Genomic DNA, 17,487 nt, shown 5'->3' with positions numbered 1-17,487 from the left:
AAGTGATGTCAAACACGCAACTATAAGGCAGCGAAACTCAAAATTTCGTTGAAGCAATACTCCAAGCGACAGTGCCGGGAAGTAGAGTGAGTTTTTCACGCATTTTTTGCTGGTTATGATGAGTTTTCTTCTGCACAGTGTGGGCATGGCACAGGAAATAAGTCCAAAATTTGTTAGTATTTTCCACACTTGTAGCTTCAAGCTTAAAAATTCAGGCGTCGCAATTTTGGAAGAACAAAAAAGTGTAAAAAAAGCTTCTGCCCTTTCGACCTCTTATTCATAAACTATGAATATTGTTTGGTTTAGGTATAAAAGTTTGAAAAACAAAGGTTTGAAAGCCCGGATGTCGAAAGTGTTTTACTTCTTCGAAAATTCTTGCTTCTTTAAAAAAATCTGATTTTTTTCTTCCGTTTCTCTAGTTTTCCTCTTCAACATTTAGTCTTTTCGACCTTTTGTCTTTCGACTCTCTCTTATTTTTAACTTCTATCCTTTAACAATTCTTTTTCCTTTGAAAATTGTGTTTCAACTTTTAATTATTATATGTTTTTCCTCTTCAACGTTTTATGCTTTCGACCTTTTGTCTTTTAACTTTCAATTCTTTTGAACTCCTGTCTTTTTGTCTTTTAACATTTCGTACTTCTTCGAAAATTGGGTTTCAACTTTTCATCCTTCAAGTTTTTGCTCTTCAACTCTTCAACTTCTTTCGATTTTCTATCTGTCAAACTTCTATCCTTTCGAACTGTTGTCTTTCGACATTTTGTTATAGATTCATATTGCAGGGTGGCCACCAAGTTTCCATTTTGAAATTCCCGCTTTTTTCCCGGTTTTCCCGGTACAATCACCAAAATTTTCCCGGTTTTTAATTTAGCTAATCGAAGATATTTTAACTCAATTTCTAATCTTTCTATTTCTTCTTCATGAAAATAAAGAGTTCTACAAAGCAAAGAACACACTTAGAATGAAACATAAAAATCTGTTAAATAATCCACAGAATTCGTACTGTGAAATATGATTCAACTTTTTTTCTGTTGAACAACAGCGGTTTCAACATAGGTAAATTGTCAAAAATTCACTGAAAATTCGGTAAAAGTTAAAATTTTACAACAGTCTTTAAAAAATCCCACTCCAAGAGCTACTGAGATTCAAAACCACCGGAGCGAGATTTATTTCGCGCGCATCTTTTGTTTAAATCCAGGCATGCAATGAATCCTGCCACGTGTATGAAAGGATTGAATCCTAGGATTCAATCCTTGATCGATTGTTAGCTAGTAGAAATGAATCGAGTAAGCATTGATATTTATTGAAAATTTCTGTCTGACAGGACACTTGGGATGAGTCAGAATGATGTCCGCATGCACAGTTGGTTCCTGAATTGGAAGACTTGCGACAATTTTTGATAGCTTTCTTTCAGGTCGTTGACAATCCGAGTGAAACTTGGGAGTTCAGTGTAACTATTCTAATTTAGTGCAAGAATGTCTTGACTTAGCAAAAAATAGTGCTGTGATTCGCTTTACCACGAAAGATCGACATTTGGACTAACTTGCAGTAGTTTGATATAATTTTTAGAAGTTTTTTACGATGTACATGTTATTGCCTTTCATACTACTTCGCCTCCCCTTCGGTATCCTCGTTTGCCCCAGGTTTGTCCTAATCCTCTATAAAACGTCGAACAATCATGTTTTTGATGAGGAGCATTTTATATTCATTCGTTTGCTTGGCTATTCATGCTCAATGACAGAGATTCCATCCTGGGATTGAATCCTTGCACGAATCACGCACGCTGGGATTGAAAAATCAGGATTCAAAAAGATCCCGATCATTGAGATGAATTCAAAGCATGCTTGTTTAAATCTTAGAGCAGAAGGATGATCATAGAAGACTGTTTTACAAAAGTCTGTGAAAAATTAACTTGAAGTTTGGTGAAAGTCCATCTTTTTACCATAAACCGAAATTCACACTGATAATCAGTGAATTCATTAGGCGGCCATGTTTACAACTGCGAAAAAAGTTTAAATTTCAAATAGCTCCCGTTGTTGAATGTTTTCATTTCAATCATCAATTTTGTTCGCGCTATTTAGGCGGAAGAACTATAAAATGCCAATAATGGAAACAAGTCATCACCGGAAATTTAAAACTTACTGAAACGTATGGTAAAATCTACGAAATTGAACAAAAAATCCACAGAAAAATTGTAAAAATAACACCCAGCTTTTCGGTGTTTTTGACAGCTGAACGTTTTCTAGCTTCACGAACGGTTACATATCACCGAACGATTCACCGATTTTTTTTTTGTTCCTTATTAAGGTGATTTTGAGCGCATACGGCTAGTTCATCACCATTTGTCAGAAAAGCGCCAGAAAGGCTGCTTTTAATAAGGAGTAATTCACCGAAATTTCTGCTGTTGGGATTTCGGTGAAATCGCACAGAAATCTGTGATTTATTCTTAGTGTGAAGTTTAAGATGAAAATTAAACAAGGCCACACATGTAGAAGCATGTTATTTATTATTTCCTTGTTTTTTTTTTTTGAAGAATGATAAATTAGATACTTTGATTGATTGTAAGAAAAAAAAATGATTGACCTTGATTCAAATCATCATGTCAAACAAGTTTGAGAAAAGTTCAAAAAATGTTATTCCTGGCAGTAGTGGAAGATTTGAAAAATATTTCAAATCCTGGTTAGCGATTTTGTGAGCAAAGTGAAACATGTTTAAGACGCATAGTGTAAAGATTTTCCACAACTTCTGGTTTGTATATTTATAGCTCAAAAATGTTCGTCGTTCAACATGATTTTCCCGGGATCCATTTCAAATTCCCGGTTATTCCCGTCTTTTTCCCGGTAGAATCGAATTCCCGTCTTTTTCCCACTTTTCCCGTTTTTCCCGGTTCGGTGGCCACCCTGATATTGTTATATGATACATACAAAACTTTTTACGTTCGTAATCGGAGTTTAAAATAAATTTTGACCATTATTTCGCCTTTCAAATGCACTGTCCACAGAAGCGAGGGCATATCAGTCTGGCAAGGGTATATGCATTGACATTACGCCACCCCCCGCCTAAGGCCATTGTCAAACAAACAGAAATCTGACAACATCACAATCGGGTCTCCGACTTTTCTCCGTCGTTTTGTCAGCCTCCAGCCCATTTCGCCGTCGCCGCCTTCAGTCGACGGACGAGTAGGAGAAGTTTCGCAACCCAAACCCCCATCAACAAGCATTGCACGATGCATTTTCCACATTTCATTGCACACATTTCACATTTGAGAGTTTTTCAGTGGCTGCGGGGCGCCAGATTTTTTTTTTCTTCTACTAATGCATCAGTCCGGTTTCGTAGCTGTCGTAGCGAATTTCACTCGTATTCGTTTAGAAGACGTTGTGTTGCGTCACTGGTACGTGAAAAAGATGCACTCTGACGACATTGTGTGTGACTTAAGGATTCAGGGAAGCATCTTCATGTGTTGCATATTCATTCAACAGTTGATGGGGTATTGCGAGGGCAAGTCGTAGAATGCGAAAGCTTTTAGTGGAAAATATGTTGAGTAAACTACCTAGCGATTTTATGTATGTTTTAGAAAAATTAACACAAAATTGATCTGTTCATACTAGAATTCGATATGAATTTTCTTTCGAAAACTATCCATAATATTCTACGAAGAAAATCTGAAAAAGAGAAATTTTTCTATAGATTTTCAAATAATGGATGATCAATAGATCAGTCCGCAGGGGCAATTAAGGTAACTAGAAGTAAAGTAATAAACATTAAGTCATGTACTCAGGTGGGATTCAAACTCAAAACTCATATATGGTAGATGAGTAGTTTACCAACTCAGCCACTGAGCCACCCGGTGACTTTATACCTCAGAAAGTAACAAGTTTCAAATTACGATTTTAGTGACACAGCAGCTTAGTTGGTAAAGCCCACGGCTAACATACAAGAGTCGTGGGTTCAAATCTCAATTGAGCATGCGTTTTTTTCAATCATATTTTACACGTGAGATGTGATTTGAGTGGGCATTCTTTTACTATTTTACTAAACTAGAGAAACATACACATTTTTTATCAATGATTTCAAACTCTAGTATGAAAATTATTGCGGAAGAGCCTAATTTTGCGTTTTTTTAGCTTAACGTTGAGCTTATTTTTGCTTTTTGTCCAGCATTTAGAACCTATCGTATCTAAATCGTGATTTTGCTCTTCTACCTTTCCATTTCCATTAAATACCACATCCCTTCAGTGCTCTAGAAAGGTAAGCACTCATTATCCTTGAAGCAAGAAAAAAAGCTGCTGACTACATAAGCGACACGAGCATCTGCTAATTTATGGCAGAAATGCCATCTTAGAAGAGGCATAAAATTTCAACAAAGTGCTTTTGCCGCAAGGCACCCTACACCAAGTTGTTGATGCTTCATCTCGTTTTTTTTTTTGATAAATGCTCTCTCAAAGCAGACGTTGCCGCTCTCCTTAGGTAGGTAGAGAGTTGGAACTTCAGCATTAACTAATATCTTGGAGGGTAAAACTTGCCTAATAAGTAATTTAGAATTCATCTTGAAGTTGCATTCAATTTACATTATATTATAACTTTTCGTAATGCCAATTTTGGACAAACTTTAATAGGTCTTGAATATGTAGATTATCATTATTTATTTGAACAGAGTGAATAACTATTAGTTCATTATATACTTTCATACAAAAGTTCTTATTCTTTCTGTGGTTACACTTTCTCTAATCTGAATGCTCTATGAACACTTTCATAGTTATTAGATGAGAGCTTTCTTGACTAATTGATGATTTTTGAACTTGTATACCGTTTGGCATGCAAGAAAATACTCTTTACTCTGAAATGTCAAGAAATTTCCCTATTCAAAATGGAAGCAGAAGAATGTTATGTTGCTCATATTCCCATAAAATCGATCGCTTTTCGCGATTCCTAGTGTGGAGAAACCGAAATCAATCATGTCAATATTGATTTTCGTTTGTAGCCCTGCACAAGTGTACATACCAGAACAGACATGCCTGTTCCGTACAAAGTTTCTTTTTTGTTAAGGATGCATATCGAACTATTTCTCGGGTTTTGCGTCGTCCGATAGAATTAGCTCACGGTTTCGCGCATGTTTTCGTCGCCGGAGAATTTTTTTTTTTTTCCTGTTTTGTAGCGCCTTGCTGGGTAGTGCTTCGTGAAGCCCAAGCAGGACAGTTTTTACATTCAGAAATGGAATAGTGAAAAGTGAAAAATGAAAAAGTGATCCATCCGGATCCATCGAACCATCCGGAAGTGACAGTCAGCACATAAATTTAGAGAATCAATCCGGTGAGTTTGTTCCAGTATGATACTTTTTCTTTTGTGAGCCTTCCGGATCGTTTTTGTCCGCGTCGTGGAACTTCTGATCGTTTCTTGAACGGAAAATGTTATTTTCGGAGTTTGATAATTATGTTCAGATTGCGCATTCTGTCCGGGCGGGTGTTACGCAACTAACAATCGGTTGTGGATGCTTTTTAACCGTTCGATGACCCTGGAGGGATCGATTCTGCTTTTCGTATAATTTTGAGCAGAAAAACCGACTGTGGATCCTAGGGTGTTTAGTTCGAACGCGCTTCCTTTCGTTTTTCGATTATCTAAAAATACAGTACCACCCAGTACAGTTTTTCAATGGGCACAGTACAGTTTTTCAATAGGCGTGATTTTTTTTTTACGCGTATCGTTATTTTATACAATCCGATGACCCTGGAGGGATCGGTTTTGCTTTTTACTGGTTATTGAGCAAAAATATTACTGCACAATCGACAAGCATTTCGCGAAATATTATTTATACTATAAATAAACAACAAATATTTATGGTCTATCGCCAGCTTTCTAGGCGAATCCTGACAATATACCTTCCCCAACCTCCAACTCCGTAGCACTTATGAGGGTGTCGCTGAGTCGGTGGCCTCTCATTAAGTAAGTGCTACATCAACATTTCCTTCCCCTATCCCAAGTTACGGTAAAGATGGGCGTGGCCGGGAATAGCGATATTCATGCATTTAGTATTCTTGTTTATGATTTGAACAAGGTATACTCCCCTGCCTTGTTCTTGAAAGTAGTCAGGATGAGATTATTAAAAAGAAACATGAATGTTGCTAGTATTCAATCTACGAAGTATACCGTAACTACGCTAACGCTAACGCTAACGCTAGGATGCATATCGAACTATTTCTCCACCCAAGCCAGTACGGAGGCAATTTCCATCGCCGCCACTAACAAGGAGCAAATTGGAATTTCTATTTCCTGGAAAACTCTATTTTCGCTTCCGGCATGCTCGTCGTACACCGAAGATGAATCGATACTGGTATCGATTGAATCGACTCTAAATAAAGAAATCCGAATCGATGGCTAGCAAACAACTTTGATTAAATTTTGATGACGACGGAGAAGAAGAGGCGGAAGAACGGAATCAGTCATCCAGTGTAAAGGGAAAGGAAAATAATTACGTCGCCAATGTCCCCATTATCGATAAACGATTGATACTTGGTGGGGATTTGGGTCGGTCTCATTCGTTTCTTGTTTCCGGTACGGTTTGCTGTGCGGTCAAAGTTTTATACGGGTGTTTACTTTTAATTACGTTTCGGTGGATGTGGGAGTGTTTTGGGAGATTATTAAAAAAGTTGTAATTTAATTATGTTTTATTAATTTGGAGGAAACACAACACAAAGAGGAGTTTGAAAGCTAATTGAGGTAATCGTATTGAACAAGAAACTTGGAATCTAAAAAGAGGAAATTTTGAGCTAAAAAAGATCTTGACAGGTGACGCCCTATAAAGCTCACTCCTGAAACAAGGATTTTATCACATTCGAAAAAGATCAGCATTGCGAAAATCTCAAATTCATATTACTCATGCTTGACTTTCTCACGCATGAGTTGTAGATCACACAACTCAAAAGCCCAATAATCATCATGCATTAGTTTACTCATCCGTTTTTCCACACTATTTTCACGCAAAGCACTATTTCTTTATTTTCCTGCTAGAAATATAACAAACCTTCCAATGTAAATACTAGGTTTTGATAAATTTCCAGGAGTTGAATAATTCAAAACGCATTTATTAGAGAAAATCAAAAAATACTATCACCAAAGCTTCTTAAAATACACTTGAAGATATGCTAATTCAAGTAACGGGAAAAGTTTTTGATTTAACTTGCGCCATTTTGAAATGTTACGCTTGGAAAAGTGGATGAAAAAACTACAAAAACGCTTATATTTTTTCATATGAAAATTTAAGAGGTATGACGTCTTCAGAGAAAATGTGTATTTTGCTCATATCTTAAACTCTTCAGAACATAGTAGGCCTGAAAAATTGATATTCTCGTTAGTATTGAGGAAAAAACGACCATAAAGTTCTAAAGTGACCTATATCTCAAAAACTATTAGATATAGAAAAAATATATGTTCTACAAAGTTTTCATATTTTCCGTAATCTTCAATATTGTAGAACATTTTGTTGCACTATCTTTTAAAAAAGTTTGAGAACGAATTTCGAAAGCTATGGAATTTGGCGCTTAGGACACTTTTGCATATAACGCGCCTTGACCAGACAAACAAGTATTAAGAAGACACCAAAACCCTATCTCATATATTTTTCAAGTTAATAATTTATTCGACTTAATTTCGTTCCGTGTACCAATGTGCACTGTAGTAATTGAGACAAAAACTGTTTTCGCTCTACATCAAGCTTTTTACCCATTTGTGTTTGTTTAAAAGTGAGATTAACAACTCTTGATGTAGTAAGAGTTTTATCCTAAGTGCTAATGCCTAAGATGTCAAATCCAATACTGTTATTGACAGAAATCTACCGTATTTGGAAGCGATCCAAAATTATGACAAACACTCAGTTACTGCCCAATTTAAGGAACCCTAGTAGATAGTGCATATATTCCAGTGGTTCCCAAGCTTTTTGAAGCCGCGACCCCCTATGAAGTTTTACAAACATCCCGAGGACCCCCAACAATTTTTCAAATCAATGTTTATGCCAATCTGCCGAAGTCCTATTTCAGTGGATATACTTGCCACAGGAATTGCACAGAATAAGCTATAATTCTCTAGATAAGTTTTTTGTTAGAATTTATACAAGAATATCTTTCCCAAAAACCTTTTAAGAACTTATTTGAAAAAATCCTGCTAAATTCTACAAGCAGTAATGCATAGCTAGATGGAGAAAGAACTATCCACAAGGGTTTTTTTTTGGTAAACTTATGTTATAGTCTGCCTTAAGATTCACAGAAAAAAAAATGCTGTAAAACATAAGTGTAGCAGCTTTCAGAGAACCTCCTGCCGAAGTTAGTCAAAAGTGTAGGGAATAATAATGATGTATATTATTCCCTTGAGAATCTTACACACAAAATTTCACTAGATTTGGAAGTATACTCGAAGGATATCATCAAAAATCCACGGAGATCTTGTCAAAGAATTTATTATGTAAGGAATCTACCAAGCATCACGTGTCGAAGCAGATATGGATATTTTAATAGGCTTGCTTATTGGCTTTTTGGGAATCAATTGGGCTTTTTAGGAGCCAGTTATCGGTCGTGGGAAAAAAAATGGTTTTTAAATAACAGATTATTCAGCTCAAACGCAGCCCTCAAAATTCATTTTTGTTCGAAACAGTAGAGGTAGTTGTAACTGATAACCTATAAAATATTCGTAGTTACATTGAAAATTTAATGAATTTGAGACATTATTGACGCCAATACCAAATGATGAACTTGACCATTACCACAAATGTAGATCAAACAGAACTTCGAAGCGTTTGCATACGTTCACGCAACGAACGGCAACACGGAGCAGCGATACGACGATAACTTTACCAGAACAATTAAATGTGTACATTACGCAGCAGCAGCTATGAGCTGATAAACAAAATGTTTGAACAAAACAAAACAGCGTTCTTGCTTGACAGTGGTTCCACTTACCTTGCTGGACGAGGATCGGTTCTTGACGGCGGCGGCCGCGGTGGCATGCGAGTGCGACTTGCTGCTGCTGCTGCTGCTCTCGGTTTGCGTGGTGCCTTGCACTGGTGCGACGGCATTCGTGACGTGATCGGCCGGAAGCGACTCCGGAACCGTCTGCAGGGTGGTTCTCATCGTGGCCGACATCGCACTTCCGCTGCTAGAGCTGTTGTTGATGATAATATTACCGCCGCTAATACCACTACCGTTGACCACTGCTGCTACTGAGGCTGGTATGGGTGGTATTGCCGCTATTTTGACGTCCGTCACTTTGACCCCGTTTTGCGGTCCCGGTTCTCCCAAGTAAAACAATTCCTAGAACGGCACACAACCCCTACCCTAAATCACAACACTAACGACAATCACGCGAACTGCAATTTCTGAAATGCTTTGGCTTCCGGTTGGGCACAGGAGAAACACGCACACACTTACAGCTCACATCTAGTGACACCCGCGGAAATCACTTGGCAGCTGCCTTCAGTTCTCGCACTCACTGGTAGAGGTCACTACGGCACACTTTCCCCGTAAGGATCTACGGAGGAGGAGCTTCAGAGCCGAATCTAGCAAACACTTGAGGCGGGGTGTTCAAGTTTCGACGAACGAACGACCAGCTTGCAGTCACTTCTACTTGGCGGTTGCATTTCTGGGGGAGTATTTTCCTTGGAGGAGTTTCGTTTCGCTGCGAGGAGCAGGAACCTGCGGTTCAGTCTAGAGTTGGTTTTGGGTTGACCTTGTCGGAGCCCGTTGAAATCGGTGAAGGTGACCGTTTTTCACGCAACAAGCGGAAGAACTCATTCGCATCGGGAAGGAGAGAGGCTGTGACACGGCTAGCAGGTGGCTCCTGATGGTTTATGAGTCTGTAATGAAAAAAAAGGAATAGAAACAAGTGTTAGTTGTGGTTGATTGACGTGATTTGGGGTGGTTGGAAAATCAATGAAAAACCGGTCGAAACGCTGCACTAGTTTATGTGTACGTTGCGATCGAAGCGATAATTCGACTGGTACTTGAAGTTAAACTTTACGTTTGATTGCGAGCTTTGAGGTCTTTTTTTATAGGTTGGTCATAAAAAACAAGGCACCGCACCGTGTTGATCGAAGATATGAATCGATGAGACCGGTTCGATGTCTGATGATGACTGAGCGAAATATGATTGGATACAGGTTTAGTTATGAAAAATAATGAATGAATGACTTGATACAGCAACTGTTATAATTTTGAAATAGTTTCAACAATGATTGCAGCTGACACAGTAATGCAGTAACGTTAAAGGATCATATCTAACTATTTTCTGGATGGATTCAAAATTTATAATAATTAAAGCTATTCTGAATTGTTTCAGTTTTTTTTATTTTCGGAAAGGGTTCATAACTACTTGGGCACTTCTAAGATTCATTTTGGCATGGGAAGTTTTTCTTGGCTGAATTTTCTTAAACTTTGCAATAAGAAGCACTTTAATATGACGCATACAGTGGCCGAAAATGAGTCCAGAAACTTCTCAAAATCATACACATGAGCTGTTTAACAGGAAATTAAAGATATGACAACTTACATTGCTGGCCACGGTCATCATAGTACACAGTCTATAATTTTAAGAATGATTTTGTGGCAAAATACCTTTAAGTTGAAATGACCAAAATACACAAATTAGTTTAAGACTTTTCAAATGTCTTAGAGGTGAAAATCATTTTCCTGGAGTATATTCTTTGGAGTTTTGAGCAGAATTCATGTTGCAGTCTGACATATTTTGGATAGAAACTATAGAATAATTTATAGCAAATTCGAGGACAAGTTTTAAAAATTCTTCGATAAAGCTTCAACAAATCCCAGAGAAGTTGCTAGAAGGTATTCATTAAGAGAACATCTCTTTTTGGTGTTCTACCGATAACTACTCTGGAATGTTCGCTAGCAAAAAAGTAACCTTCTTCTTGCATTTAGGACAACCGGCACGGTAAATGAGCTGTAACTTTGTAAAAAAAGAGAAAGAAATCAGAAATTTTCTGACTTTTCCTAACTTCTTAAAACAAACATTTTCGTGCAAAAAGAAGCTTTCAACAACCTCTAAGAGCAGCGCTACAAAAAGGTGACACATTATCCATTAAGGGTAAAAAATGGCACCTGACTTTGAAACGCTCTCAAAAATCCGTTTTTGAACCGATTTTCGTTCATTGAGCTTGATTTGGAAGATACGGAACTATAGCATAGAAACCCTGATTTTTTGTGAGTATGGTCATTCTGGGCACAAGGGCACAAGGGAACCTGGAACCTGTTTCAGAAGGAACTGACGTATATCATATTCAGCAGTTCATACACATGTATATAACAACGCTTCAAATCTCTCAACGCCAAATTGCACAATCAAAACACGTTCCTGACGAAAAGTTTTCCGTACTGAAGCGTGAATCGAACACTGCGGCTAAATGCTTTGTAACCCTAGAAAAAATCTAGAGTAACCCCTTGTACAATCCCCGGTTGAATCCCTGAAGAAATTCTTGCAGAAACCTATCGAGGGATTCATGACGAAATCTCGGGAGGAATTCCTGAAAAAATCCCTGACACATCATATATGCTTTTTGGCTAAGCAGTCTTTATTTTTTCGACGGCTTTTTATAATAAAGACTGCTTAGACAAAAAGCATATTGCATTAAAATGTTCAGATGATTGTCTACAATCTCATCCCTGGAACAATTTGTAGAGAAAACCATTAGGAGATTTTTCGGAAGCAATCCTTTGTGAAATTCCTGACGCAAAAGTTGAAGAAATCTCTGCAGGAATCGCTTTAGAGATTTTACTAGAGATATCCTTGGATGCGGCTCTGAAGGAAATTCTGTAGGAATCTTTCAAGGGCTTCTGGGATAATTCCTGTATACCACGAAGAATCACTGTAGAGATATTGCTGATGGAATTTGTAGAGAAATCCCTGGAATAAATCTTGGAGGCATCTCAGGAGAAATCTCTGGAGGCTTTCACGAAGAGATTTTCCAAGAGGAATTAATGTAGAGCATTTACTAGAGCAATTTTTGTAGAGATTTCCCTAAAATAATCTCTGAAGTAATTCTTAGGATAATTTCTGATGAAATTCCTGCAGGAATTCACAGAAGAATCTCTGAACGAATACCAAGATAAGCTCTTGTAGGAGTCCCCGAAGGATTTATCGGAAGCCCAGAACGAGCCTCTGGAGAATTTTCTGCAAGAAATTCTTGAGCAATTTGTGAGTTGTTCAACAGAACTTTCTAGTAGAATCCCTGGAGCGATCTGGGGAGGAATCTCGGAAGGAAATCTCTGGAATAATTCCTGGAATAATCTTGAGCGGACTACTTGTGGATATCTTTGGATGCTTCCGTGGAGAAATCATCGGAGGAAATTATGAAGAAATCACTTGAGAAATATCTTGAGTAATCCTTGAAGAAATTGTCCTAGTGTAACTCATGGAGAAATTCCTGAAGAAAATCTTGAAGAAATGAAAACCTCTAATTGTGCTGTTCGGCACCCATCACATTGAATGATTCTTTTAGCCAATAAATCATTGTTTTACTAAACTTTTTTGATTTCGATTATTGAAATATCATTGCTACTTGTAATTAAGCACAACAGATTTTGTTTACATCGAGTTTAGAAAACACCAGCTTAGGGTAAACAAAATGTAATCAAACACCGTAAGAATTGAAAAAGTTTTATTTGTCGCAACTTTTTAACTATTCGTTTTTTCTAGGTATGCACAGGTACGAATCGAGAGTGAAAGAGTCATTCTTTGAAATGGTGAAGACCAAATGAGAATTGATTCACACAGCAAATATTTCTGGAGGGACAAAGTGGGACCAGCACAATTGTGCTGGTGCCGGCACTTACCCGGTCGATGTTCGTTGTAGACTACCAATTTTCATTTTCAGTATTTTGATCGAATTAAGTGGCTGAATCTGGTTCTAATATCCACAATAGTGCATAATATTGCATCAAAACATGAATGAGTGATTTCATACGAATCATAAGGTCGTTAGAAATTCCGGAGCTTTCCTGAAAGAATTTCTGAAACAGAAAACATCGAAGGATTTCTGGGAGAAATTCCTGAAAGAATCCCAGTAAAAATTTTACTGGATGTTTTCCTAATTTGGTAATAACGTAAATGGAATTGGGATATGATAACTTTAGGTTTGAGATGCCCATATAGCCTTAGCGATAAACGCGTAGCTTTTCAGCAAGATCAAACTGAGGGGCATGGGTTTGAATCTGTGAATTTTCTCGACTTGCCAGGTATAGAGTATCTTCGTGCTTGCCACACGATATACAAAGACATGAATGGTCAAATGGCAAAGGTATCCATTAATAGCTGTGGAAGTGCTCATAAAAAGCTGAGAAGCAGGTTCTGTTTCAGTAGGGACGTAATGCCAGGTGTTTGGTATGGTGTCTATTTAAATCTGGATGAAAAATCGTGTATTTTGAGCCATCGCATGATGGAACTTATGATGGTCTAAAAGTGTCCACAAAACACCCTAGCGGAACCGGTTTCGGAATACTCCGGCCAAATCCGGCCAAATCTAAAAGTTGATCATCTTGGTGCTCTTGTAAATCGAAATGGAAAACCATGAAATTCGAACCGTCGTTATATACATGTGTATGAACTGCTGAATATGATATACGCCAGTTCCTTGTGAAACAGGTTCCAGGTTCCCTTGTGCCCAGTCAGAATGGCCATACTAACAAAACAAATTCAGGGTCTTCATTTTAGAGTTCCATTATTATTTATTTTATTTACTTGGTGTTACATCAATTAGTTTGATAAAACCTCGTTAACGATGTTACGCCAATTTAATTGGTCCATTAGGGTGCGGCTTATTTTTTTAAAGTTCTTAAAACCAATTCTTAAAACCAAAAATTCGTGTACTCTTATGAATACAATCACATTAAAAGAGAAACCTCAAAGTTTGAGCAGAAAATATTTAGATTTAAAGGTGGCGCAAACGTCTTGAAGATGAATTTAAAAGTTATAAAATATAGTCTTCAGTGAAATCACCATAACTTCGTTATTTTCTAACCAATTTTGAAACCTGTAGCACCATTATCTTCAAAGTTAAATTATGAAAACTTTGTCAAACAATGAATTTATCTAAAATCAAAACTAGTTTTAGTTAAAAGCAGTTTATTTCAATTTTTTCCTTATTTTACTAAAAATTTTATCGTTGTTTGACAATAACGTCATGAATATTCAACCGATTCCAAATCTTTGCTTTTGAAGCCTCTTTAATTATTTTCAAACTGTTCATACAACACATTTCATAAAAAAAAATATGACCAAGTTTTTAAACTACACAAAAACAAGAGTTTTTTTTTACGAAAAATGCAAGTTTTTTTTTTAATTTTGGCAGTTAAACAATGTCTCTAAATCTGAAACTGGCTTTTCTTATTTGTTGAACCTTTGAAACATACTTTGCAACAATTTTTAAATAATTTTGAAACAAAGATATTTTCGCACATGTTCAAAAATATATGCACTATTCAACTCGTAATTAAAATAAGATGCTTACATAAGTTTTATAGAAAAAACGGAATTTCCGGCGAAAAAACTTAAATAATCCAAAGAAATTAGATTTTTTCAATAAAAAATCATTATTAAGGGTAGTTTTTGTTAAATAACTAAGTCAAATCCATGTTTTAGAATAATGTGTGGTATGAATAGTTTTGAAACTTCTAAATTTGCTTCAAAAACATGTAAAAAGATTTGGAATCAGTTGAGTATCTATGAAGTTATGGTTAAACAAATATGCATTTTAGAGTAAAATTAGGAAAAAAAAATTTTTTAATCAAGACTAGTTTTGATTTTGGACAAATATGATGTTCTACAAAGTATTCATTAATTTAATTTTGAAGATAATGGTGCAGAGTTTTAAAATTGGTTAGAAAATAACGAAGTTATGGTGACTTCACTTTCAGCCAAGTTGTCATAAGATTCAACCTCAAAGAAAATTCCGAAATTTTGTCAGCATTTTCATCACAATGTTCTCCAAGGAACCCGAACGGTGGAATTGGTCATTGGAGTCGAGGAACTGGTGGAATAACACGCTCAACACGCTCCGCGTTGCTTGTCTCAGAGCCAGAAGACGGAGCAGGGACGGAATTGGAGAGCAAGGAGCGAAGGACGGCTTTTAGAGAAGCTAGGACTGCACTGACAAGCTTGGTAAATCTAATTGTTACAAGGAGCTTGCGCGATGGATGCAGACACCAACACGTGGGGTAATGCGTATCGAGTCGTTATGGCAAAGATCAAGGGCCCTTCGACACTAGCTGAGATGTGCGCAGAGCAGACAAGCTGAAGTTGATCGATCCGCAGCACGATCCAACGTCCTGGTCACCAACGCCGTACGGTGAAGACGCAGAAGCAATCGCTGAGGACCGGCAAGTGTCTAACGACGAGCTTGTGGAAGCGGCGAAACGACTAAAATCGAAGAAACCCATTGGTCCAGATGGAATACCTTTGAAAGCTGCCATTCTGGCATATCCGGACGAAGTAGGCCGTCATTGAAATTTGTACGCGTCGTTAATGATTGTTGCTAACTTAATTCACGATTTCGAATCAAACAAAATCAGTTGGTTTTGCACTGACACAGCTGATAAAGTATCAGCATACTTTATGTATGTTAGCGCGTACAGTAATACTTTTGAGTTCTGTTTGATCTTTCGACCTTGACACTTGCTTTTCCCGGGGCGAGCGACGAGGGCAGGATCAAACATGTCGCGCGTTGGTCTAGTAAGTGAAAAAGTGGCGTGATCGGTGAGTTCGGTTGGAGTAACTGAAAAAGTGCCGCGATCGGTTAGTTCTGTTTGATCCTTCGACCTTGACGCTTGCTCCTGGGCAGTGCGTTAAGAAAGCCCGAACAGTTTTTTTTTATTCTTTTTGGGTCGCGCGCTTATTTTTTTTTTCCTGAGTGCTTTTTTATAGCCGAGCAAACGAGTGAAGCCGAAAGTGGATTGTGGCTGCTCAGTCAAGGATAACGGATCAATTGGTGAGCTCGTTTCATGCTACTATTTTTAATCTATAAAATATGTATGACTGCACATTCAATCGTTACCAAGAATGGAAAAAAATCGTCTCTAGCGACAAAAAACAAAGTATTTGAATGGTCTAAGAGGGCCGTCGTTCTTACAGCAGCATGATTTGAACAGCTCACTACGCGCACGTAGAACAGATATATGAAGCATCCGATGCACTGTTTGTCGTGGGACAAAGAGTTTATCGGATGTTGTTACAAGTCGCGATCAACTTAAATCATGCCGCAATCGCGCTATTATTTTTCACTCAAACAATTTTCGAACGATTTCGGAATTACAAACAGCATGTCCGGACTTAAATCAATAAGTAAAAGTAGAAAAATCTTCAAAACAATAGAATTTTGATTCGCGAACAATTAATCGCTAGCCCACACTCAACACGATTCATTTTTCGGGGAGCGTAGTTTGTTGTGATGGCTTGACGACAAAAGATTAATCGTTGTTGCTTTGATCGCAGGATAAAGAAAACCGCGAAGCATCATGTGTTTTGTCATGATCACTAGATTTCCATCCTTGATCGTTACAATGGTGGGATGTAAATATGATTTTTCAACAAACTATGGATGGTTCGTCACTGTGAGTGTCGACACAAACTCTGATTCATGATTTATTTATGTTTAACATTTTTTTTTTTCAGAACACCTCTTATATACCTTTATTTTTGTAATTAAAAAAACTTTGAATGGTTCGACACTACAAGTGTAGACTTGCGAAAGGTTCACTTTATTCAACAAACTTTGGATGGTTCGCCACTGTAAGTGTCGGCATAAGAATAAGAGTGTTCTATGATGTCCCAACCAATCGAGTTTTTTGTTTCTTTTCAAATGAGTAAAATATAATAACACATGCTTTCGTCCTGACAGCTGTCGGAATGTTACATTTAGGTATTTGTTCAACAAACTTTGAATGGTTCGTCACCTCAAGTGTCGGCATAATTTTCCTCTACATAGAAATTGTTCATATCAAATGAAAATATTATATTTACGTATAAGCATGTATATATCTCACAAATCATTGTTTATCATGGTCTAATCGCTTATCAAAGTGAATCCTACGACCCAACGATCCTCCTCATTAACAAACATCCCTCCCAATAACCTTTGTGGAGATGCAGAGGCAAACACGGTCTCCAAAAAGCAAAGGTTACACACTAACATTCCTTCCCCCAATCCCACCTGACTGCAAGGACGTGGCCGGCGCCGTTATTGACCCTGTATAAATAGAGGCACTGAATTATGCACACTGAAGAAGATTATGGCCAATCCCAGCCGAACTTCTAGTTGATTCTTTGTGCATTTTCACTGACTTCGGTCAATCACGGAATAGCAACCATTGATATGTGTAGTCAGTCTAAGCTAAGCTAAGTTAGCGCGTACAGTAATACTTTCTCAAGTCAATATAAACTATCAAGACTGAGTTTTATTACTTTAAAATGCAAGCTGAAAAGTCATCATTGTTACCAAAACGA

At 37.4% G+C, this 17,487-nt stretch overlaps 1 protein-coding gene across 5 annotated transcripts in view; it reads right to left on the bottom strand.

Moving 5' to 3' along the window:
• LOC5579800 (serine/threonine-protein kinase MARK2) overlaps positions 1 to 17,487 on the bottom strand; it is a 356,247-nt gene that overhangs the window by 232,897 nt on the left and 105,863 nt on the right. For all 5 annotated transcript variants that reach the window (XM_021848980.1, XM_021848978.1, XM_021848981.1 and 2 more), the window contains one exon: positions 8,943 to 9,835. In XM_021848980.1, coding sequence (XP_021704672.1) covers positions 8,943 to 9,125 — 183 coding nt within the window. In that variant the 5' untranslated portion in view covers positions 9,126 to 9,835. The remainder of the gene's footprint in view (positions 1 to 8,942; positions 9,836 to 17,487) is intronic.

This window comes from Aedes aegypti, chromosome 3 (genome assembly GCF_002204515.2).
Source record: "Aedes aegypti strain LVP_AGWG chromosome 3, AaegL5.0 Primary Assembly, whole genome shotgun sequence".
Lineage (NCBI taxonomy): Eukaryota > Metazoa > Arthropoda > Insecta > Diptera > Culicidae > Aedes > Aedes aegypti.
Note: the sequence above shows the minus strand (reverse complement) of the source record. Positions and strands in the feature narration are given on the sequence as shown.